This window comes from Dermacentor albipictus, chromosome 7, assembly GCF_038994185.2.
Source record: "Dermacentor albipictus isolate Rhodes 1998 colony chromosome 7, USDA_Dalb.pri_finalv2, whole genome shotgun sequence".
NCBI classification, from domain to species: Eukaryota; Metazoa; Arthropoda; class Arachnida; order Ixodida; family Ixodidae; genus Dermacentor; species Dermacentor albipictus.
This window is the reverse complement of record NC_091827.1, coordinates 53,378,744-53,405,400: the sequence shown is the minus strand read 5'-3', so window position 1 is coordinate 53,405,400 and position 26,657 is coordinate 53,378,744. Positions and strand designations below refer to the sequence as shown.

At 45.4% G+C, this 26,657-nt stretch overlaps 1 protein-coding gene across 1 annotated transcript in view; it reads right to left on the bottom strand.

Moving 5' to 3' along the window:
• The window catches only part of LOC135900456 (sulfotransferase 1B1-like), a 35,817-nt gene extending 10,035 nt beyond the window's left edge, over positions 1-25,782 (bottom strand). The window contains exons 1-2 of the mRNA XM_070521261.1: positions 25,664-25,782; positions 268-742 (exon numbers count right to left, since the gene is read on the bottom strand). Of these exons, the coding sequence (XP_070377362.1) occupies positions 268-742; positions 25,664-25,707 (519 nt within the window). The 5' untranslated portion in view covers positions 25,708-25,782. The remainder of the gene's footprint in view (positions 1-267; positions 743-25,663) is intronic.
• Between the last annotated feature and the right edge of the window lie 875 nt (positions 25,783-26,657).

The following is a 26,657-nucleotide window of genomic DNA, read 5'->3' as shown; positions in this document are numbered from 1 at the left end:
CGAGTACAGGCTGCAGTCACTCGCTTACTACACCAGCTACACGCAGCTAGTTTTTTTCGAAGTCAAGTTTAGAAGGAGACAATATCTAAAAATAACTAGAAAGCCCGTACCTTTTAAACGCTCCTTCCTCAAAATTTTCACACTTGTATTGCACAGAAGGTGCATGTAGTATAATGATCGGTGGGTAGGCATCCTAACGCGTAACGAGAGATTCCCAGGAACATTTTTCTGCCTCAAGAATGAAATGTGCTCGAAGCAATGGGTTACCTTTCCGGTGAGGAACAATGAAAGGAACTTTTCGAAGGAAACATCCGTGTATGTGGCCGGTGTGAGTCCCTTGACGAAGTGGTACATGGAGACGGCGCAGTCGTAAGGATTCCGAGCAACGTAGACGTACTTTGCCTGGTCCACCGGCTTCAAGACGCTATAAGGAAGGTGAGTGACTATGGGGCCAATCGTTGCCGGGTGTGCAGCCACTTCAGTTCCAGCTACTTCAATGAACGGGGATAGCAGACCGAGTTCACCGACATCATGAGGTTGCTTGCCCTTTGTCAATATGTTCCAAATGATGAACTGTGCCCAGTTGGAGCCGCTCTTCGGGTATGACGCAAGGATGACGTCTCCAGCCAGAGGTTTGTACCTCATTGCAGAGCGAAGAGTTTCTTCATGGTACACGTCGAAAATTCGCAGTCCTTCAAAGTCCCTGTACAGTTCTTCGTCCATTGTACCAGCAATTAGAATCCTGCGCATAAAAGTAATGAGTGTTAAAACATCATTTTAGGTATGAATGTCCAGAAATTACAATGTATTTTAGCTTTCCAAACACTCATATTTATTCATGTATTATTTGTGCAGGTTCTGGTCTCACGCGTGTTATAATGGTTTCATCTTTAGCATGGACAAGCACTGTTAATTAAGGGCTATTGCTGGAAGGTTTGCTTGTCTGAAAAACAAAATATTACGGGCAGAAAATATATATATTTACGATATATACAGTTACAAGGGTGCACCTCAGTGACCAGGGTAACACCATACCGATCTTCTAGATACTTGAATCTCTTCATCTGCAACATTATTTTGTCCACAGCGGCACAAACTCGGTCGTGGCATAAGCCCTCGACGGCAGAAGCATCGTCTGGATGCTTTTTAGGGCGTCGAATCAGCATGCGATTTATAGGGCTTCAGTCGCGAAACGTGCGCGATATCAGTTCTTGGTGGTGTGGAAGACGTCGAAGTCACAGGTGATATCTCATGTGTGAGGCTGGTGAGTTGTCGAAGAACTCGGTATGGCCCGACACATCGCGGCAGCAGCAGTAGCATATCGCAAAGCAGGACAAGTGAGCCAGGGCTGAAATGAGTGTCCCGACGACGGCTGTCGTAATGATGCTTTTGGACAATCTGAGACGCCAGAAGACGATCACGGGCAACGTGATGTGCTGTAGCCACGCGAACAATGGTGTCGTGAGCGTAGAACGTGGTATTGTTGGCATCGGAAGGGAGCAGTGAGTCAAGAGGCAGGAGTATGTGACGGCCATACAGCAGATAGAATGGAGAATAACCAGTAATATCGTGAGATGAGGAATCGTATGCAAATGTCCCGAAGGCTAAGGAGCAGTCTCCATCCCGGTGATCATTGAACACGTACGTGGAGGGCACGTCCGTGAGTGTACGGCTGAGACACTCGGTAAGTTTGTTTTACTGTCTGTGGTAAGCCGTTGTGAACTTGTGGGACGTTGACCAAGAGCGAAGAAGGTCGTCGACAACATTAGAAAGAAAACAGTGGCCTCTGTCAGTGTGTAGCAGAGGTGGGGCATCATGATGTAGATGAAGCCCCGGTCAAAATTAGGGTGCATGATGCTGCGATCCCTGAAGTGGAGACAGTGCGTATCCTGGACTTAATGGTTAACAACAAGGGTGTCAACGCAGCAATGATTATTGAACTCCGTACATCATACGAACAAGTAATGCGAATGATCACACGCATAGCCAATAAAACGAGAGGGATGATGGAGAACGACACTCTTCGGTTGGTCAAAGCCTTTATACTCAACAGAATTGTGTACGTAGCTCCGTGCCTTCGGATGAGGAGGTGCGATTTAAAACATTTTGATGTCATGATCAGAACAGCATATCTCAAGGCACTAGGACTGCCGGTCAAAACATCTACAGAGTGCTTATTGCAGTTGGGGGTGCACAATACAACAGATGAGAGAATTGAGGCCCACCCATTAAGTCAATATGCCAGATTGGCTGGAACGAAAACGGGACGCAAGGTACTAAGGACATAAATATAAGCTGTCCTTACTATACGGTAACAAGACAAGACATTCCGAAAGAGTGGAGGGGCAAATTCGCGACACTGCCCCTTCCTAAAAACATGCACCCAGAATATCATCAAGCAAGGAGGAGGGCAAGAGCCAAGAAGATGGACCAGATCTGTTCTAAATTAGAGGGGGGCCTTCTTCGTGGATGCTGCAGGTCCGGTGGGAGGAGTCTCCACAATATCGGTGGTGCATCAAGGGCAGACGGTCAATAGACTTTCTGTTCGGCACGGGGAAATTGCAGAATTGGAAGAGGCGGTGATCGCCATGGCGGCTTCGCATCCTAGTTCAGAATACATCATTACAGACTCGCAAACTGCATATAAAAATTACACGCGAGGCCGAATTGCACCGCTAGCTTGCAGGATCCTCAAACAATCTGGGGTCTTCGCTTCGCGCAAAGAGCTGATTTGGGTGCCAGGTCACGAGGGTATATAGGGAAATGAGCGTGCACGCGCTGCCGCCCGAGCTTTTCTCCCCCAGGTTCCCTCCTCCTCCCTCCCTCCCCGAAGACGCGGAGTTCCCAGTGCCATTAATAGCTGATGCAAACGTATTACAACACTTGCGCTTATCGCGACGAAAATATCCGGGCCCAACTAAGGGATTAGACAAGTCAGAAGACTGTCATTTACAAAGTTTACAAACCCTGTCAAACCCAGTCAAGCTACACGCTATTGAGCCACAATCTTTATCGGCCGAGTGTAAATTGTGCGGGCAAAAAGCCGATTTGTACCATATGGTGTGGGCCTGCCAGGCTAATAGTGTCTTTGAACCTATAAAACAGCCAACGTAGGAAAAGTGGGAGGCAGCCCTGTCCAGCTGAACCCTCAAAGACCAGCGAGCCCTCATTGAAAGAGCTGGGGCGGCGGCCTTAGCCAACGAGATTCCGGAATAAGAATCCGACCACCCTTCTCCTCACTCCCCTCTGCTTTTTTTTCTTTAAATAAAACGTTTTCATTATCATCAACATGATGTAGGACCAGTTCATGGAGGAGAAAATCAGCTACATCAGCTGCGCAGCTATTACGGAGGGCTCGCATGGTAGCATAGCGCGTGGTATAGCCCGTCGCAACGGGCACCCACTTGTTGCCCGAGGATGAAGTTGGAAATGGGCCAAGGAGGTCCAGGCAGACGCGAAAAAATGGCTCACTTGGGATATATCTATGCTGAAGCAGCCCAACGGGAGGCAGTGAGTGCTTCTTGCGGCGTTCGCAAAGTTCGGTGAAAAAACAATGACGTCATCAAGGTAGCAGAGGCATTTGGTCCATTTGAATCCGCACAGAAGAAAGTCAATCATGCGCTTGAAAGTAGCAGGGGCATTACGCAGTCCAAAAGGCAACACTTCAAACTGATAAAAACCATCTGGGGTGACGAAGGCGATCTCGTTCAACCACTGCGATTTGCCAGTCGCCAGAGCGCAAATCAATCAACGAAATATAACTGACACCGTGTAAGCAGTGCAGTGCGTGATCAATACGTGGAAGCAGATACACGTCCTTTTTGGTAATCTTATTAATGTGACTGTAATCAGTACAGAATCGCCAGGTGTTTTCCTTATTTTTTAACCAGAATGACAGTTGGCGCCCATGGACTGCAGGAAGGCTCGATAATATCTTCGGAGAGCATTTCTTCCACCTCCGTTTGGATCACCTGGCGTTCAGCCGCTGACACACGGTAGGGCCTCCGTAGTATAGGAGGAGAGCCACCGGCGTGGATTGGATGGGTGAAGGCATGGGTTTGACCTAGTGGGTGATTGCCAAAATCAAAGATGTCTTCATGGGACATCAGCATGAGACGAACGGTGTTGGCGTAAGCAGGTCGTAGATCAGTAATGGTCATCGACGCAAACTTGTCCTAGCGTGGGGTAGGAGGGGCAGAAGCTGCAGCAGTGTCGAATAGTGGCTCGGGCGTAGGAGCAGCTACTCCACAGTCTTCCAAAGCGAGAGATACACCTACAGGAAGCGCTTGCATACACGAACCAAAGTTCATAAAAAGAAGCCACGCTCGATCGTTGGCAATAGTTACAATTCAGTTTGGTAGTGCTATTTGACGTGCCAGGAGGATGCCGCAAAGTGGGAACATCACGTAAAGGCCATATCGAAGTGGTGGAGAAGGCTACATGAGGACGTAAGTCGCAGCATCGGTTGGAGTCGAACAAGTTTAGTAGAACGACGTCGGGACTTGAGGTCGTCGGTCGGGTCGACAAGTAATGTGGCAGTTCAAGGCAAATGGTGCGGGTTGCACAGTCAATAAGAGCTGAATGGGTAGTCAGAAGGTCGATTCCATCAATCACTTCGTCTGCACACTCGACCAGTACAGTGAGCAGGGCTAACACTTGACGGCCGGCAATGGTAACGCGGGCAGCACACATTCCCATCACGGCTGTTGTACTGCCATTAGCCACTCGGACGATAGGCGAATGGGCAGGTGTCAGGACTTTACGGAGACGGCTACGAAGATGTGATCGCATAACCGACATCTGAGCGCCAGTATCGATGGGGGCTTGAACGGTTACACCATCAACAAAAATTTCAACAAGGTTCGGTCGAGCAGTAGGGGTCAGTAATGTTTTTGCATTGTGAGTCGTCAATGCAGCCTCACCTCGGGGGCTGCATTGTTTAGTTTATCGAGAAGCGGGCTGCGCAGGACGGGGAAGAAGGACGTCGAGGTGTGGGCAAACGGGATTGACGGCGTTGCGGCAAGGGCGAGTGGGTAGTGATGTTTTCCCGAGAGGGAAGGCCGGCGCGGTATGGTTCAGAGAGGGGCGACGGAGGCTGAATGTATCGGTCGAAGTGGTAATTAGCATATGGTCGAGGCGAGGAGTACCAGCGGCTACTACTGCAGTGGCGGGAGATGTGATCCACCCGGGAGCAAGCAAAGCAAATTAACCTGTGATGCGGTGTTCGCCACTCAGAGGGGTTCCGATATCGATTCGGGAACGACTGTCGAGCGGCAGCAGAGGCAATAACAGGAGCGGTAAGGGTGGGACATGGGCGGACGGCAGACTGGATATCCACGTTGGCAATTTCTTGACGGACAACAGCTTGAATGAGCGAGATGGTCACGTTGCCGTGCTTATTGGGGCAGTGAGAACTTGGAGCCATAGCCTAAAGCTGGCGACGGATGACCTGTGTCATGCTTGGCGTTGTAGGTAGATGTGACGCCGGAGGTTCGTTGCAGGAGAAAGTGACAACCGTATTCGGAAGTCAGTCGGAGCGTTGTACGATGCGTTTGCTCTTCGCTTGCTCAAAATTCTGGCATTCCCTGAAGATGGACTCAACGGTGGAGCAGTTCCTGCTTTGCAGGAACTGCTCAATTTTTAACCGCTAGCTCTTGCAATTATCCGCTAGCTCTTGCTTCACCTGAATTTGACATGCTACAGGTCCTCGAAAAGATCGCGTAGCTTTTACTTGCAGGAGTCCAGCTTTTAATGTCGGCTTAATGCGTCTCTAACCATTTCTTCGTGGTTCGTCCCAAGTTAAATATCACGTTGGCCAGCAAAAGTGTGGCATCCCTCTTGTTGGGCTTACTGACGCGCTCATACGACGTTAGCCAGTCTTAGACGTCGACCTTACCGGTGCCGATGAAGATTCCCGGGTGACGTAGCCGGGTTAGCAATACTTCCACTGGTGTCTGAGCGGCAGAGGCACGGTCAGTAGCCATACTATCGTAACCGATGTGACGCCCGTTGCGAAGATCCAGGGCCGGCTTGTGGTGAGAATACCCCGCACTTCCACCAAAATGTACGGGGAGAAAATATCTGTATTTGCAATATGTACAGTTACAGTGGTGTACCTCAGTAAACAGGGTAACACGGTCAACCGATCTTCGACACAGTTCAATCTCCTCTTCACCTGCCAGCGTCTTTTTGCCCACAGCGGCACAAACTCGTACGTGACAATATTGTCGCGAGAGGTTACAAGAGCCAACCGAATGCCTATTCATAAATCATGAAAGATTTTATTATGCGAAAGCATAAAGGAGAAGCTGTTTTTTAGGTTCTGCAACCACTATATTTGATAGCGAAGCGTCTAAGAAGACACACGTCGGCCATGTCGAAAGAAAAAAGTCTTGAAGATGAAACAATGTTTCATCTTCATATTCCTGTCATCTCCCCTGTTTCATAACCAAAAATAGAACCAGCGACAATCACAGGAATATTTCAAGAGCTGAGACGGCCTACGACAAATTATACTTTATTTTCCTAAGGCGCTTGTTGAACGTATTGCGTAAGATATGTGACAGAAGAGGCCCATGTTGAAGTAATATTCTTGCGCTTATCAACTTTTTTATATTTGATGTGACTGAAGACGTGGAGATGTGTACACGCGGTGATGATTTGTTATAAGACATCAACGGTGGTGCATGCCGATGGAGAAGAACGGGCTACGCACCCTGCTGTTTCGAGGCAGTCGACTACACTCTGCCCATCAAGGCAGAAAGCTGGGCTAGTTGGTGCGTCATCATTAATCAAAAGACTAGCGCAAATAACAGGGACACAGACAGAGAAGCGACAGGACGAGCGCTCGTCCTGTCGTCTTCTCTGTTTGGGTCCCTGTTATTTGTGCTGGTCTTTTGATTAATTATTGCACTCTACCCAGCCATTCTGATTTCAGACCCGGCTTATAACTGAGCTAAAACACCTGACCTTTCCCAGTCAACATGAACCGTTTGCGTACAAGCTTGTTCTCGGACCGTCATCTTCGGTTTGAGTCGGACTTGCTGTGTCAGCATCTTTCTAGCCAGCAACGGAGCTATACTGCCGAATTTTTCCTGGCCAGCGTTAATGTTGCCTGCGTAACCAATATGACACTGAGTATGAGGTGTGACTCCCGCCTGGGTGGCACTGAGGACTGCTTCAGCAGATTTTGATTATCGAGCCCTGAGTCACCGCGGCTCAAACATTTCAATAAACTCACTGTAGAGGCCCTGCTTTCTACTGGCAAAGGGTTACGAATGTGCATTGCTTATATGTTACCTTGTAGTTTACACGCGAGGCCCTCATATGAATAGAGTAATTTGTGTCAATTCACTGAGTAATGTCATTCTTGTCCCAGGGCTAGTCATATAGTCTCACACAGAAGTTATAGGTGAATAATCACAGTTTATATCTCTCGATAACATATTGCGTTTAAATCGTATGTTGCGATAAGACTGCATATAGTGTTTAGCGAAGTGCTGATCATTTCACTGATGTTGAACACTGTCGCTGTGATTCACTTTGGAGTTGTATGACGCCATTAAATAAACATATTGAGATCAATTTGCAGCTCCTTTCAACAGGCACCTGGATAACAGTGTTGCCTTATTTGAACTTTCCTAGGCCTTAAAAAGTACCGCAAAAGTGATTTACCATCTCGTTCAGATTGCACACAAATGCAGCACTCAATGGCGTGGTAAGCCCAGTGGATTTCAATAACTGCAAATTGAAGCCAACGAAGAATTTCAGCAATCTGTGCTTTAATGGAACGTTGTGACATACATCCCAAGTATGGTATCCAGTAATAGCATGTCTGTTTACCTTAAATTCTAACAGCGATGGAGAACAAAATGCGCATGAAAGCCAAAATCAAATAGGACGGCCACCGTGCACATGGAAAGAACACTTTAACATTTTGTTTTTGCCATAGCCACGCATATCTGTAAAGCGCAACTTCTTCGTAGTGATTCATAAGGTACGCACAGCTAAGCCATGCTTCGGCTTAATTGGCGATGGCGGAAATAGTTTTAGTGATGCATATAACATACTAATAACTTCGCACTCGTTAAAATATTGCTGAAAAATTGTCACAGTGCAGTACATAATTTTGCTAATTATTCGAGTTCCATTTTCTGGAATAAACACCCTTGTTGAACTGTTGGGTTGGCGACAGCGCAAAACTACGCTGAAGCCCCTATCTGCTCTTTCTAACAACCTCAAAAAAGACTTATCGCAAAGTGTATATTTCTCTCGGAGGAAAGCGCGATCCTTTGCAGCAGACCCACTCAAGGCAACACAGAAAATATCTCTTTCTCGATTTGTTATAGCCGGCCGTTTTAAGGTTCTAGAATGTGGCAGGCTTGATAGCATTAGATAGCATGCAAAGGTTTATTAGCCATGTACATGCTCCCCTAAGTTCACGTGTTATCTGGTGCCATCGGGTAAAAGCAGAATGTTGCACATCCACCCGCCATTTCCGTGAGTGGGGCTGTCTAACACTCCCAGTGTTTAATGTGGTATACATAAATGCTCAATATAGTTGACGGATGTAAGGCCTTCGCTGAACACCCTTTACAATTTCTTTATGAAAACTCAGTAAACAGTCTATAGACATTTGTTTATGAAGTATAGTTCGTCAATAGGCATTTCTTTAGACTAGTCTATAGACAGTCTATAGACCTATGGCCATACACTTTTCATTGACTAGTCTAATAAAAGTCTGCATTTGTCTGCAAATGTGTTTTCAATAATCTATAGACATTCTATAGACTTATGGCCATTCACTTTTCATTGACTAGCCTATAAAATGTCTGGGACATAGACTGTCTATAGATTAATGAAAGCACATTTGCAGACAAGTGTCTGCAGAATGTATATAGACAAAAGTGTATAGCCTAACACAGTTCTACTTTTGTAGACTGATGTCTATGGCATGTTTCAAAAAATCTCTATAGGCAGTCTATAGACAAATATCTATAGACTCTATTTAGGCATTTCTTTAGACTAGTCTATAGACTTATGGCCTTACACCTTTTATAGATTTGTCGGTAAGATATCTGAGTCTGTAGACAATACGTAGACTGTCTATAGACTAATGAAAATTCCCATTTGTAGACAAATGTCTGAAGAATGCCTATAGATAAATATGTATAGGTTTATACAGTTATACTTTTGTAGACTGGCGTCTCTACAATGTCTATAGGCAAACGTCTATATATGGTCTATAGACATTTGCTTGTAGACATTTTATTGACTTCAGCCTGCAAAAGTAAAACTCTATATAGTTCTATTTAGATGACTGAAGTCTATGGAATGTCTATAGAGAAATGTCTACAGTTAGTCTAAAGACTACTGCGCAACAACATTTACGTACTTCAGTCTACAAAAATAGAACTATGTACAGCAGTTCTACGTTTGTATAATGAAGTCTAGAAAATTCAAATAAGCAAATGTCTACAGAATATCTATACACATTATATATAGGTCATTACATATAACTGTATATAGGTCTGCTCTACGAGAACAGACCTATATACAGTTTTACTTTTGCAGACTGAAGTCTATAAAATGTCTATAAGCAAATGTCTATAGACTATTTATAGAAATTTGTCTGTAGATATTCTATAGACCTCAGTCTACGTAGGTAGAACTGTATGACCCTATACACTTTCTTCGATAGACATTCTGCAGACGCTTGTCTACAAACGGGAATTTTCATTATTCTATAGACAGATTATAGAGTGCTTTTAGAGTCAGACGTTTTATACACAAGTCTACAAAAAGTGTAAAACCATATGTCGATATACTGTAGACAATTCCTGCAGATCAGTCTATAGCTAATCTATAGACATTAGCCTTACACTTTTTGTCGATAATTGTTGATAGAGTGTGGCCGAGCTAGCATAAATTAAGTGAAGCTAATCAACGAAGTATAATGTAAAAAAAGACGGTGCAGTAAAAGCGAATTTAGGACTTATGGTATTCAGCCGTCAGAGATCTGACCTGCGGGTCTTTTTGTAATATTATATCTTGCACTGGTGTTCTTTTAAATCTTTTATTGTCATTGCCCAGATTGGCTAAAATATCCGGGATCGACGCCCTATATACTAGCTGTAGAAACCACATTTTACCAAAAATGTTTGGAATTTATATAAACATTTGCTGCTGAGGTTGGTAATAATCAGTCTATAGGAAATGTCGAAAAATATACTGCATCTTGAATGCATATGGGAGCATACCCATGGAACTGTACATAGAAAATGACGCATGCGGATAGAAGCCGTAGAAAAATCTCACATGCATGTAGTCCTGAATCTTTATGCAAGGGTGCATGAGAATTGTGCAAGAGCTCATTTAGGAAATATTACAGCTGCATACAATGCATCCGCTTGAACTAAATTTGTTAGCTATCTGCTATTGACAAGTTAGTTCACAATTTGTTTATATATGGTGAGAAACAAATTTTAATGTTTATTATATATGTTCACGTGTTACTTCTCATCTGTACTTACGCATCAATGTAGGTAGCTAAATTTTGCTCCTAAACCAGCTGCACTCACGTATGTTCCATAAACAGAAAAAGAATTGCAGCAATTCTACTAGTGCTGAATCATGCAGTGCAAGAAAGAAAACAAGTGCACCGGCAATCAATTAACTCTTTTTCTTGCGTGATATGTTAATTTTCTCAAATTGGAGATCTTACGCTGTTCGAAAGAGTCATTTTCCAGATTCACAGCCTACTTCCCCTTGGCAAGCAAGGCTACCATGCCGACCTTGACCTTCCTGCCATATTTTCCCAAAGATACTGCAAGTGTAAGCTGCCAGCAAGTAGATGCAACAATGTGAGGCCAAAATAACAATTGTGTATTCTTTCTTGTTCATTAAGCAGCTTAGTATATTTACTCAAACCAATTAGGTCAATACTCAATGTGGTTTAGGTATAACTAATAGTTGCTTGTGAATACAAATCAGTACTATTATGCAATGTTTTATTTATGAAAGATGAACAATTAAGCAGTCTCAACTTTTGCTGCTGCTACAGCAACAGTATGTTGCTTTCAGGACAAGTCCATATATGACACATTATTGTAGATATTCCAAACGATCTTTATATCAATTGGTGAAAGAAGGTTGCCGAGTTGGGCTGTCCGTGCATTTTATGGCTGGTAATTAAATATGCCAGCCCCGAAGGATATGCCAAGAATAGGGGCTAGAGTGTATACAGTATCAAGCCAAAGATTGTAATTTATTTTCCTTAATACGCATTTCAGTGTCCTTCTCATATTCCTGAATGAATGGGTCATTGGCCATAGCTTTAATAAACGGCAGATGGATTGATTGAATTGATATGGTAACTTAGTTTCTTACAGATAAAGAGGCCTCTTGCGCATGCTCACATGGTTGCAAGTTAGGTATACACAATGAGCAAAGGAAATACCGCGCGAGCACTTTCTGTGTCATGGCACGACAGATATGCCCCTCCTGGAAAACAAAACTGAGACTATACTTCGAATGGATGCTATCACAGCAAATTATTTAAGGTGCTCTCAAACATGAGTAATTTTTCTAGGGTTTCGAAGTTCCGCATGGTTACTTAGCGAAAAACAAATGAGTGAGAAATGCAATGTCAGCATGCTTCACTTTGGTTTTTTTTTCCATAGATGGGACGAGTTTGTCTCAATTTTTTATAAGGGAACCGTTTTAAAAAATATATTTAGTAGCGAGATTTTCGGGAAGCCTTGTAGAACATATGACAACAAAGCAACCATATTTAGACGCTTTCAAATTGCCCCATCTTTCTCCAGGTCTTCCGTGGCCGTTTTCATAAAAATTCCCTGGCAATCTATCACACTCGTAGCTTAAGTGCAATAAAAATATATTTCGGTGTAATGCTTGCCAAGCGCTGCCAGTCCATAATATTTAGATAAAACAAATAACACGTCAGTCACTTTACATGCAGTATTAGATTCAATTGATGATGTGTGGAGTTTTATGGCGCCAGGGCCATACCTGGCCCTTGCGCCATAAAACTCCTAAAATCTGTTGCCGTGGATGGCGTAAAATATATTGTTGCTGAAATAATGACACTTAGTAGTGCTGTGGGCTATGGCAATGGGGTTTCGTTAAAGGCATGATGCTATAAAACATAACGTTGACAATTTAGCTTCAAGAAATTATTTGATGATGATGATGATGTGTGTTGTTTTGTGGCGCAAGGGCCAGGTTTGGCCAAAGAGCGCCATGACTGGTGGTAGTGTTAATGATGTATTATGGAAGATGTGACTTGGCTGTAAAGTGGCCTAAAAATAGTCGCTGTAAATGCGTAAAATCTATGTACTATAAAATTATGGCGATGAATAATGACTAAGACTGTGAAGATTAAAATCCATCGTAAAAGAATGATGCATTGTTTAAAATATGCGAGACGTTGAATTTCTTACAGCACTACAGCCTCGCCAGAGCCCTTGAACCACAAGGGCTTAGAGGCATGTGCTTAATCAAAATAATTATCGCAGCAGCATCCTCTGAAGAGAGGAAGTGCTACGAACGTGTGGGGCTAATAACATGAAGCACAACATCTTCCAAAAAACCTAAGACGGCGTTGGTGTCAAAGAGTGGTTCTGGACCAAGTAACATAACAGGATGAAGGGGGATGTGGTGCCTGTATGCTAAGAGAAAGTGTTTTTTTCTTTCGGGTTCGGCTTCCCGACACTCCAGTAGGACGTGGAGGACGGTCAGCCTCTCCCCGCATCTACCACAGGTTGGTGGCTCGTTTCCCGTGAGTAAGAAGTTGTGTGTGCCAAAAGTGTGTCCTATTCTTAGACGGCAGAATAGGACATCTGTCCTGCGGGATTTTGTTACAGGAGGCCAGAAACCTAATTGTGGCTTTATTACATGCAGTTTATTATTTATTTCTTCGTCCCACATGCGTTGCCAGTGGTTTCGTAGTTTCCTTCTTAAGAAAGGCTTCAGGTCTGTGACAGGGACCGAAGCAGTAGAGTTAGCTGCATGCGATGAGATTGATGTGGCCATCTGGTCTGCTAGAACGTTTCCCTCGATCCCCCTATGTCCAGGCACCCAGCATATGATCACATGTTGGTTAGATACATATGCTTTGCACAGTGCGGAGTAGAGTTCAACAAATACTGGATTTTTGTGATTACAGAAAGACATCAAGGCCTTCACAACACTGAGGGAGTCCGTATATATAACCGATTTCGGGAGTTGTGATTTGTTTATATGCTTTACTGCCGAGAGCAGTGCGTTGGCCTCAGCCGTAAAGATACTAGTTTCCGGGTGCAGTACGTCGGATTCCGAGAAGGATGGACCGACGGCTGCATAGGACACCCCGTCGTGTGACTTTGATGCGTCTGTGTAGAACTCCGTGCAGGAGTATTTGTGCTGGAGTTCCCGGAAATGCATCTTGATTTCAATCTCTGGAGCATGCTTTGTGACTTCCACGAAAGATATATCACATTGTATGAGCTGCCACTCCCAAGGAGGTAGCAGCTTGGCTGGATGCATTAGGCGAAGCTCGAGGAGTGGAATGTGCATTTCTTCACTAAGCTCCCTCACACGCAGCGAGAAAGGCTGTCTTACGGAGGGACGATTGCGAAAGAGTGTAGCATATGTCATGTCATGAATGGTATTAAAACAGGGATGTTGAGGATTTGAGTGGACTTTCAGAAAATATGTATGGCTGATGTATGTTCTCTGGATATGAAGAGACCACTCATTCGATTCTGCATATAAACTTTGTATGGGACTCGTTCTGAATGCGCCAGTGGCCAGACGGATTCCTAGATGGTGGACCGGATCTAGCATCTTTAGCGCGCTCGGGGATGCAGAATGATAGATCACGGCACCATAGTCTAGTCGTGATTGAATGAGGCTCTTATAGATATTCATTAAACACTTTCTGTCACTACCCCATGTAGTCTGGGATAGAAGTTTGATTATGTTCATTGTTTTCAGAAATTTTTCTTTAAGATACTTAATGTGGGGGACGAAAGTGAGTCTGTAGTCAAGTATGACACCTAGGAATTTGTGCTCTTTGCTGATAGGTATTCGTTGTCCACACAGTTCTACGGAAGGATCCGGAACCAGGCCTCTCTTTCTTGTAAAAAGAACGCAAGAGCTTTTGTTAGGATTGATCTTGAATCCATTCTTGTCTGCCCACACTGAGACTTTATTCAGGCCATGCTGTACCTGTCTCTCGCAGACTGCGAGGTTACAAGATTTGAAAGCTATTTGAATGTCGTCCACGTAGACAGAGTAAAAGATGGCGGATGGTAAGGATGCACGAAGCGTGTTCATCTTTACGACAAAGAGCATGCAGCTGAGTACGCCACCCTGGGGTACCCCAGTTTCCTGTATAAATGTACGCGACAGTGCAGGACCTATTTTCACTCGAAATGTACGGTTCTCTAGGTAGCTCTCTATAGTATTTAACATATTCCCGCGGATACCTAGCGCGGAAAGATCGCGCAGGATTCCGTACCGCCAGGCTGTGTCGTACGCTTTTTCCATATCCAGAAATACAGATAAGAAAGATTGCTTGTGCACGAAGGCATCGCGAATGCTCGCTTCGATCCGCACAAGATGGTCGATTGTAGATCGCCCTTCACGAAAACCACATTGAAATGGGTCAAGCATTTTACTGGACTCGAGGAGATGCACGAGACGGCGATTGATCATTTTTTCAAATACCTTACAAAGGCAACTTGTCAGGGCTATCGGGCGGTAACTTGCCACGGAGGAAGGATCTTTGCCTTGTTTCAGAACCGGGATCACAATGGCTTCTTTCCATGCAGTCGGGAAGTATCCCGCAGCCCAAATCGTGTTGAAAATTGTGACTAGTGTAACTTGGGTGTCTTTATGTAAGTTTTTAATCATTTCGTACATGATTCGGTCAGATCCCGGGGCAGAGCTCTTGCATGCGCTCAAGGCAGCTCTCAACTCGGCAATGCTAAAAGGACAATTGTATGGTTCATTCTGTTGGCATTTTCTCATGAGTGGCTTACATTCTTCTATTTGTTTATATTTCAGAAAGGATTGCGAGTAATGGTTGGCACTTGACGCGCTCTCAAAGTGCTCCCCAAGTGAGTCCGCCTGATCTTGTAGGGTATCACCTTCTGTGTTTACCAAAGGGAGTGCATGTGCTTGTCGCCCTCTTATCCTATTGACCCTGTTCCAGGCTTTCGCCTCATCCCTGAACGAGTTAATACTTGATAGAAACTTCTGCCAACTTTCTCGTCTGGCCTGTCGGCGGGTTCGCCTGCCTTCGGATTTTACTTTTTTAAAGTTGACTAAATTTTCTGCAGTGGGAGAAGCGCGTAGCAACCCCCACGCCCTGTTCTGTTTTTTACGAGCGATCCTACAATCGCCGTTCCACCATGGGACGCGCCGTTTGCAGGCCAAGCCTTTTACTTCTGATATGCATGTATATGCGACATCTATTATGAATGCTGTAAAAAACTCGACTGCAGCGTCAATTCCTAACGAAGACAGGTCAGCCCATGAGATACTGGTTAGAGATCGAAATTTCTCCCAATCAGCTGTCTCAATCTTCCACCTAGGAGCATATGGTGGATATTCGTTTTCTTTATATGATCTTAGCAGTATAGGGAAGTGGTCGCTACCGTAAGGGTTGTCGGTAACTTCCCATTCAAGTTCAGGCAGTACAGACGGGGAGACTATACTAAGATCTATTGACGAAAAGGATCGGTTTGCAAGAGAGTAATATGTGGGCTCTTTCTTATTGAGAAGGCACGCTCCAGAAGAGAAAAGGAACTGTTCAACAAGGCGACCTCGCGCATCTATACGAGAGTCGCCCCACAGGGAGCTGTGCGCATTAAAATCGCCAAGAACAGCATAAGGTTCTGGCAATTGATCGATCAAGGAGTGAAATTCATGTTTGTTCAGTTGGTAATGCGGGGGTATGTAAAGGGAGCAAATGGTGATGAGTTTGTTTAGTAGGACAACTCGAACCGCCACTGCTTCAAGGGGCGTTTGTAGCTGTAAATTTTGACATGCAATGCTTCTATGAGTAAGAATCGCAACACCACCCGATGATGCGACGGCATCATCGCGATCTTTGCGAAACGTAAGATACGTACGGAGAAAGTTTGTGTGTTTAGATTTTAAGTGAGTTTCCTGTAAACACAGCACTTTTGGATTATGTTTGTGGATGAGTTCTTGCAAATCATCAAGGTTTCTAAGGAGACCTCTGATGTTCCATTGGATGATTTGTGTATCCATGTTTAAGGTGAATTTGGTGCTGTGTTTACGGAGACGGAGTGGATGCCTTATATTACAGAGCCCTTTCGAGGCCCTGTAATAGGTGTTTTGTTCTTTCTGAAGCGTTCGAGCGATTCTCGACGCTCCTTAGGCGTTTGGTGCGCCTTGGAGTCAGGTGTAATGTCCATTGCCTCGTGTGAGGCGCCGGACAAGCGCTCTTGCGAGCGAGATGTTTTCAGAGGGAGTCCCGCCTTGGAGGGCAAGACCCCTGCGCCCACCAGCCCGGAGGTCGATGGGGTTCCCTGAGGAATTTGGCTGCGCTGGACGTTCCCAGCGCTGGAAGGGGCCTCGGAGGCTGGGGCAGCCTCGGCTGCACCAACCTTTGGGGTGGATGGTCCCTTCTCCTCGGTTGACGGAGCAGCGCTAGCTGCAACCGCCGCGGGGGCAGATGGCGTAACTGCCGACTCACTGCCTGTGGGTCTGACAGCCGCCGGAGGCCGTTGCGACGCTGCCCCCTTACGCGCCACATCGGCAAAGCTGCTCTTAGACAGGTATGACACCCGCCTACGTGCCTCCTTGAAAGATATATTTTCTTTGACTTTGATTGTTACAATCTCTTTTTCTCTTTTCCAGGACGGGCAGGCGCGCGAGTATGCGGCGTGCTCGCCATCACAGTTGACACAATGTGGAGTCTTCTGGCATGTTTCGGAGGAGTGTTCAGTGTCACTACACTTGGCACATGTCAGCCGGCCTCGACAGTTCTGTGAACTGTGGCCGAACCTTTGGCACTTAAAACATCTGAGAGGATTTGGCACGTATGGCCTGACACGAAGTTTGATATAACCGGCCTCGATGGACTCGGGGAGGACACTTGAACCGAACGTGAGTATAAGGTGTTTCGTGTTGATCTCTTTACCGTCTCGCCTGATCTTAATTCGCTTAACATTTATTACATTCTGTTCACTGAAGCCCTCCAAGAGTTCAGCTTCAGTGAGCTCTAGCATGTCATCGTCCGAGACAACGCCGCGGGTGGTGTTCATGGTACGGTGCGGAGTTACTGTTATTTGGGTTTCGCCAAAACGAGACAAGTTTCGGCAGTTTCTCGTACTGCTTCTTATCGTGGAGCTCCAAGAGAAGATCACCACTTGTCATTCTCGACGCCTTATATCCTGTTCCAAAAACTTCAGTTAAAGACTTCGAAACGAGGAACGGTGAGATGTTACGCACTAGTTTGTCTGGGTTTTCTGAGTGGATCACATGATATTTAGGAAAGTTCTGGACTTGTCGTCCGAAAAACTGAAAGAGATCTTCGGTGCGCCCTCGTTTGTGAGGGCGATCAGGGAGTTTGGGAAAAGCGTTTTCCATAAGTTCAGTAGGGTTTTCGGCCGCGATGCCGACCACCCACCATGGAGCCCAACAGGGGGACGTGACAGGAGTTCCTGCTAGAGAGACCCTGCCAACGCCAGCCGTACATCGCTGCTATAACCAAATACAGCATAACCAAGGCTGGCTAGCTACACAAGGTTAACCCTTGCCGCCGGGAAACTAGGAAGTGAGGAGAAGTAATGAGAAGACAGGAAAGATGAAAAAGACGAGAGAGAAAGACGAAGATTGGAGAGGAGGACAGGAAAAGGCGACTGCCGATTTCCCCCGGGTGGGTCAGTCCGGGGGTGCCGTCTACGTGAAGCCGAGGCCAAAGGGGTGTGTTGCCGCCGCCGAGGGGCCGTAAAGGTCCAAACACCCGGCATTGGCTCAACCCCCAGGATCCCCTTTTCCCCGGACACGGCTAAGCCGCGCACGGCTACACGCGGGAGGGTCCGACCCTCGTGTGCTCGGGTCCGTGGTGTCGCAACACACCAAACGCCTGCTTGCGCAGACGCCCCTGCGGGGAAGAAATTATTTGAATACAGGGCTGTTGTACGTGCGCTAGAAATTCCCTGGCCAGATTATTTGCAGAGTGTCAGTTTCAGACTAGTTTCGGATTAAAAAGCGGTTCATTGCTAAGAAAAAATTTCGGGTGAAGAGGAATATTTTCGCGATATGCAGAAATGAAATAGCTTTTTCTCTGTGCTTCTATTGCAGGGCATTGAATAAGAACGTGCAGGACTGTGAGATTTTGGCCGCACTTACTACAAGTGGCTGGATGCCCCCCAGTCAAGAGGTAAGAGTGAGTGCCGTAAGTGTGTCCTATTGCTAATCGGCAAAGAAGCACTTCATTATATCGTGATGTTCTCTCCGATACCCAATATCCTAATTTGGGCTTTATCAAGTGCAATTTATTTGATATCTGGGTACTCCACTGTTGCTGCCAGTGTATTTTCACCTTGTGACGCAAGTATGCTTTAAGATCTGTGGCTGGGATGGGTATGTTTATGTCCGTGTCACTAAAAGCTACTGAAGTAGCTTTCTCGTCAGCAGCTTCGTTGCCTTTTATGCCACAGTGGCCAGGTACCCAGCATAGGATGATCATTTGTTTAGTACTATAAGCTGAGCTTAAGAATTTTTACAGTTCATTAAATACAGTGTTTTTATGTATACGTACATTCATTAAGGCTCGGACTACACTCAATTAGTCTGTGAACACAATAGTCCTAGTCAGATTCGTTTGCTTGATGTGCTTTACTGCAGAGAGTATTGCATACGCTTCGCTGTATAAATACTTGTATGTGGGTTCAATGTACCGGATATTAAAAATGCTGGTCCTAGTGCTGCGTAGGCAACACCAGAAGGGGACTTAGAGGCATCTGTGTAAAATTCAGCATAAGAATATTTCTCCTGAAGCTCAAGAAAATGCGACCGTATGTGTGCCTCAGGTGCTCGTTTTGATATTTCTGCAAACGACACCTCACATTCGATAGTCTTCCACTCCCAAGGCGGTGGAAGCCGCGTAGATCCCATTATGACATTCTCTAATATTGGCGCACCTGTTTCTTCAGACAATGCTTCCAACCGAAGGGACAGAGGAGGTCTAGTGCCTGGGCGGTTACGGAAAAGCCTAGCCGTAGACAGGTCGTAAATAACTGAATGGCATGGATGATGGAAATCTTATTTCACTTTGAGGGCGTATGATAGGCTTAAATATGCTCTTTGAAGATGTAGGGACCATTCGTTAGATTCAGCATACAGACCTTCCACAGGGCTAGTCCTGAACGCACCAGTAGCTAGACGGATACCCAAGTGGTGGACGGAATCAAGCATCTTCAAAGCACTAGGCGTGGCAGAGTTATAAACAATGGCTCCGTAATCAAGGCGTGACCGTATTAGGCTTTTGTACAATCTCAAGAGGCATCTTCTGTCACTTCCCCAAGATGTGCGGGACAAGAGTTTCAGTAGATTCATTGTCCTCAAGCACTTCAGTTTCAAGTATTTTAGGTGCGGGATAAAAGTTAGTTTGGAGTCTAAAATGACGCCTACAAAATTTATGTTCATGACTCACAGATAGTCGTTCTCCATTAAGGTCAATAGCGGGCTCCTGTATTACGCCTCTCTTGTTGGAGAAGAGAATGCATGTACTTTTTTCAGGGTTTAGTTTAAAGCCGTTCTCTTCTGCCCACTTAGACAACTTATTCAGGCCAAGCTGCACTTGTCACTCGCAGTTATTAAGATTACATGACTTGTAACCTATTTGGATATCATCCACGTATACGGAATAAAACATTGTACGTGGTATGATAGTATGGAGCGAATTCATTTTTACAAGGAATAAGGTACAGCTCAGCACTCCACCTTGTGGCACACCTGTTTCCTGAGTAAATAGACGAGATAGGACGTTACCAATCCGAACATGAAATGTGCGGTTGCACAGATAACTTTGAATCACCTTTAGTAAGTTGCATCGGATGCCCATTCCAGCTAGATCACGAAGAATGCCGAAACGCCAAGTAGTATCATATGCTTTCTCCATGTCTAAAAATACCGATAAGAAAAACTGTTTGTGCACAAAGGCATCCCGGATATTTGACTCAATACGGACAAGTTGATCTGTTGTGGATCTATGTTCCCTGAAGCCACACTGCAAAGGATCTAGTATCTTGTTACTTTCAAGAAAATGCACCAAGCGACGGTTAATGATTTTCTCAAAAAACTTACATAGGCAGCTCGTTAGGGCTATAGGCCTATAGCTGCTGACCAAACACGGGTCCTTGCCCTCTTTCAGAACAGGGATTATGACTGCTTGCCTCCAGGCTGACGGGATGTAGCTGGCAGAGAATATGGCGTTAAAAAGAGAGAGGAGTGTTTTGTGTGCTTCGTGATGTAGGTGTTGAATCATCTCGTAAATTATTCGATCGCTTCCAGGAGCTGATTTATTGCAACTATGTAGTGCAGCCTGAAATTCAGCCATATTGAAAGGACGGTTGTAGGATTCATTGCTCTTACCTTTTAGGTCCAGAGGCATTCTCTCAACTTGTTTCTGGTATCTAAGGAATGCATCGGAGTAATGTGATGGGCTGGAAATGTTTTCAAAATGTGCTCCTAAAGAGTCCGCTTGGTCCTAAAGAGTATTTCCTTGCGTGTTTACTAACGGTAGAGGATGAGTTTGCCGACCTTTGATTTTCTTCACTCTGTTCCAGGCTTTTCGTTCGTCATTATAAGAGTTGATGCTAGAAATATATCTCTGCCAGCTTTCCCTTTTGGCACAGCGCCATGTTCTTCTACGCTCAGACTTTATTTTCTTGAAAATTATCAAGTTCTCTGTAGTTGGAGAGTCTCGAAGGCTGTTCCAAGCTTTACGTTGATTTCTACGCGCTTTTTTGCAGTCGTCGTTCCACCATGGAACACGTCGCTTACAGGACGATTCATTTGTTGCGGGGATACATATTGACGCCGCATCAACTATGAACGCCGTGAAATATGCCACTGCATCTTCGATAGAAAGATTACCGATATCATTCCAAGTCAAATGTGTCAGCTCCCTGTATCGTGTCCAGTCGGCACAATCGACTTTCTACCGGATGACATGTGGAGAGCACTCATCACCTTTTGTTAGTTTTATGAGAATGGGGAAATGATCACTTCCGTAGGGGTTCTTAATTACGTTCCACTCCAGATACGGCAAGAGTAAACTCGACGCGATGCTTAAATTGATAGATGAGAATGTTTTGTTTGCGATACTGTAAAATGTAGGTTCTTTCCCATTAAGCAAGCAAGCATCTGTAGTGAGGAGGAAGTTTTCAACTAAGCGTCCTCTGGCATCACAGCCACGGCTTCCCCAAAGGGTGTTGTGTGCATTAAAATCTCCAACGACAATGTATGGTTCGGGCAGTTCATAGATAAAGGTGTGAAATTCTGTTTTTGAAAGTTGGTAGTTCGGGGGGATGTATACAGAGGTAATTGTGATCAGTTTATTAAACAGTACCGCACGGACTGCAACTGCACCTAGAGTTGTTTTAAGCTGTAGTTGCCGGCAAGCGACACCCTTATCTACTATTTTTGCCACGCCGCTAGACGAGGTGAGGGCGTCGTTGCGGTCTTTTCGATAAACGGTTCTGCCGGAGAAAGTTCGTGCGTGAAGGATTAAGATGTGTTTCTTGGACACACAGCAGCTTTGGACTGTACTTATGTAAGAGTTCCTTAATGTCGTCTAGGTTGTGGAGTAAACCCCTGATGTTCCATTGAATTATTTGTGTATCCATAATGTATGTGTTTAGTGCCGTGTGTCTATAAAATATGGATTAGATTATCTCACGAGACCTTTCCAGGCCCCGTGAAACGAGATCTCTCTATCTTCCGGGCGCGCTCAAGGGAGCTGCGCCGTTCCTTCGGCGTCTGAGACGCCGGATTTGTATTTGTGTCCATCACCTCGTCTGAGGCGGTGGATAGTGCCTGGCAGCGGGCACGTTCGCGGGGGTGGTGGGCCTATCTGCATGCGCAGTGGCCTTGGGTCCAGCAGGCCCGAGGGTCTGCTGGTCCTCCTTTGCGGGGGCCGGTACAGCGCTGGCTGTTCCAGCCGGGGAGGCTGATGGCGTGACCGCCGTCACACCCCGTGTGACTTGGGCGGCCGCCGAAGGATGTAGCGCTGCCCCCCCGGCGCGCCACATCGGTGTAGGATGGACTAGATTGATTGATGGAGAAGCTTTTGCGCGCCTCTTGGAAGGAAAGGTTCATTTTTACTTTGATTTCGATGATTTGTTTTTCTTTTTTCCAGGATGGACAGGAACGAGAGTATGCGGGGTGATCCCCTTCACAGTTAGCGCAACGGATGGTAGAATTGCAAGTGTCGGACGAGTGCTCATTTGATGCACATTTTGCACAAGTAGTGCGCACTCGGCAGCTTTGCGAACCGTTCCCGAACCGCTGACACTTGAAGCATCGGCGTGGGTTAGGAATGTATGGCCTTACACGGAGTTTTCAGTATCCTGTTTCTATTGAGTCTGGTAAGTTTCTAGTTCCAAAAGTGATGATTATGTGCCTAGTTGGTATTTCTTTGTCATCTCGCCGTATTTTTATCCTTTGTACCTTGACGACGTTCTGCTCTTGCCATCCTTCTAATAATTCGCTTTCGGTAAGTTCGAGAAGGTCATCTTCTGAGATGACACCACGCACTGTGTTCATCGACCTGTGTGGGCCTACAGAAACGGGAATGTCCCCAAATGCTACAAGTTTTGAAAGTTTGTCGTACTGTGGTTTGTCGCGAACTTCGAGTAGAAGATCGCCACTTCCCATCTTCGTTACTTTATAACCTGGGCCTATTGCTTCAGTGATGGATTTTGCTACAAGAAATGGTGATATCATTCGGACTGTCTTCTTTTCGTGCTGACTGTGGACAACGTGGTATTTAGGGAAGGACACTTTCGGTTGCATAAAGAAGTTGAATTGTTCATCGGTGCGCCCCCTCTTCAGGGAGCGATCAGGTAATGGGGGAAAAGCTTGTGCCATAAAAAATTGGAAAGTTCGGTGGCGATGGTGGCCACCCACCACCGAGCCCAACAAGGGGACGCTACAGGATTGGAAGCCTGAAGACACCAGCCATGCATCGCCACTAAAACCTGCTATAAGATACCCAAGTTTGGATAGTTACACCAGGTTAACCCTTGCCGCCAGGAAATACGGAAGTAAAAGAAGTGAAGAGAAGACAGAAAAGATGCAAAAGTGGGAGAGAAAGACGAAGATTGGAGAGGACAGGAAAAGGCGACTGCCGATTTCCTCCAGGTGGGTCAGTCAGAAGGTGCCGTCTATGCGAAGCAGAGGCCAAAGAGGTGTGTTGCCTCCGCCGGGGGCCTTAAAGGTCCAAGCACCCACCATCGGCTCAACCTCCAGGATCCCCCTTTCCCCAGACACGGCTAAGCCGCGCTCGGCTACACGCGGGAAGGTCCGACCCTCGTGTGCTCGGGTACGTGGTGTCGCAACACACCAAACGCCTGCTGACGCAGATGCCCCTGCGGGGTTAGATTCAGTTTAAACAAATCCCTTGTGTAATAAAGCTCACAAGGACTTGGGCAAGTTCTTTATTTATGGCAACACGAGCACAGCACGGGAGACAAGGTCACTAAAAGACACACACGCAAAGCGAATGCCACAGTGTGAGGGAAAACTATTCAATGAGGTGTTTGTAGGGTTCATTAGTAGCTTTACATATAATTTCCTCTTATCACTTATGCATCTGGTTAACTGGGTTTACGTCTGACTAAGGACTACATGACAATAAGAATCGGTACCATTATGATCTTTCATTATGTTACAGTATGATGACCACAAGAAGCCAACAAACACTGACACCAAGACACCAAAGACAACATAGGGCAAGAAGCCTGTGCTCAATAAATGAAATAAAGAAACGATCAATTATTGGAAATGAAAGTGGATGAAAAAACAACTTGCCCTAGGTGGGGAACGATCCCACAAGCGTCGCATTTTGTGTGCGATGCTCTACCAATTGAGCTACTGCGGCGCAGTTTCCCCATCCACATCCTAAAATACATGATAGCCGGCTGGACCATGCACATTTTTGGGTGTTAATGCAATATGCCCGTGCTGAACGAACATGCTCATAATAGTGACTGCATTTTTAAAGAATCACATTAGGAATTGCAATTGATTCCCGCTTAGAACAGTGTGCAATGTCGTTTTTCTTGTGCTCCAAGATGAATACATTTGCCATGCTTTCAGTAGAATGCACATGAATGGTGTATATTGATTAGGTTAATTATTAGCGGAAGCATGTCAAGGTCTTTTAGGTGTGTTGATAAGGGTAGAACAAGGGCAATGTTCACTAAATTATTTGAATATTATGTGCGAAAATCTACTAAGAAAAGACCACCTAATGGATAAGTTGACTCTTTTTTTCTTTTGTACAGCGCATGTAGTATACAGTCTGTCTAAGACGATGGCATTAAATGCAACAGTAATGAAAACAGGAACACTTTTTACGCATGGCAAGGGCTTCATACCAGGGGTTCATACAAGGGCTTCATACGACTGGCACAATGTGAATCTGTGCCAGCAGCTGCCTAGTGAATAACAGCACGCAAACTGCCTAACGCCGAAGCCTTAAAAGGCGCTTAACGCTTTTCAATTGCCCTGAAAAGTAGCTTCTGCTGCCAAACTTAAAAAAAAAACAGAAAAAAAGAAATCTTTCAGTTATCGTCAAACCCAATGCCTACAGTTTGAAATGTGTAAAGGTACTTCCCCGAGCAACTAATTTATTATTGTGCAATTGTTTTGGCGAAGTTGCAAAGGTGCGAGTGACTGACCTTATCGCACGTCTCATGCTCCAAAAGCTTTTTCGATTGAATATACTTAAATTGGGTGAATCTAAATACATGTATAAACATATCTATGAACGTAACCGCTTCGTGGCGTCCATTTCTTCGAGTCTCGTGTTTTGCTTGCGGTAACTTCCCAAAATTATTTAGTTTGGTTGCCAGGAACATTAAAAATACTGCAAGGTTTAAACTATACCAAAACGGCAGCGCATGAACTGCCGAGGCAAGCCCCGCAAACACTGCCTTTCATCAGAGTACGCTAGCATATACACAACTCTGTCGCGAATTTCCTCACGCTAACGCAATTTCGAGATATATACGTCAGGCGTGTCACGAGAATTTGACTGCACATACGGCGCAGCTGTCATGGCGGCCCAATCGAGCGCCACGGAATGAGATGTACGGACACTGGCTAATCAAGACACACAATCCGCTTAGTGGCAGCTCAGTATTAACGTAAAACATGGTGTACTTTCTTTTTTAGGCACATCAACTATCACGTTAAAGTCAACAAGCACGAGTGATCGCTTGCCGTGAAACATTCCGTATAGTAGAAGCGAGAACAAGAGCGCGTTATCAAAGCGTCTAGGACAAACCAACACCATGCCCGAGTCCCCTACGCTATATGCAGCGGTTCGCGCTATAAAATGCGCGCACGTAATCATGAGCTCTAGACGGAAAACGCCTTTGCTAAAACTTGCCGTTCAGTGTAGTTGACGCGCGATGCCACAAGGAAGACACGCATACACAGCCACCAAGGTTCAGGCAGACACAGCACACCGCTGCATCAAGCGTTTACGTGTCTGGCACGCTCGTTGAGCATTCAAGCTGACGCGGACAGATGGTGCACCAAGTTTTTAGTTGAATTTTTAATCTCTTTCTCTGACTCTGCCCGCCGTGCACGCGGAACGTGTTGCTTTGCTGTTACGTTTTTCTGTTTCTTTTATTGGATGAAGGAAATACGCTGACACGCTGCATTACAAACGCTTTGGCTCATCGTATGGAACTAGAACGCACACTTGAATGAATGCGCTCTTTGTAAAAGCCGTTACAGGGCCAGTCAGGCGTTTGAACTGCAGCCAGCGACGATGAGTACCACAGTGAAGTTTTAGCATATCTTCCAGCGTACCGCCAAATGTGATACCCGCACTTGTGTTAGTGCTAATTTTCTGTTCAGATGATAGGTGATAGCAATCAGTACAGCAACGACGTACTCATATGCGTGGCACTACGAATGCGACCCTACGAACGCGACCCTACGAACGCGAGCTCTAGAAATTCGGGCATCTACGTTCTTCATTTGTGGAGAACATTATCACCCGGGCAGAAAGTGAATGCTGGCATGTGCATGTGCAGCTCCGTTCGCTTGCATCGTAGGGAACGCTTGCACAAAGCGACAAATGAATCAACAAATATATCCACGCTATTGTTCGGTGTATCGGTATACAGTGTGTCGCAGCTAACATAAGCCGGAGTTTCAAAAGAACCAAATGTCATTTAGCGGGAAAGAACAAATGTTGGGTTGTTTGTCATCGCTTGGAAATGCTCGAACAATATTTTCATTCCACCTAATTAGATAATTAGTCTTAAATAATTATTCAGCTGCTTTACATATTATAATTAGACGAAAAGCGTGAATGAGAAAATTGTAGAGTGACATGAAAAACTCCGGATGCTGCATTCTGTTGCTCAGTA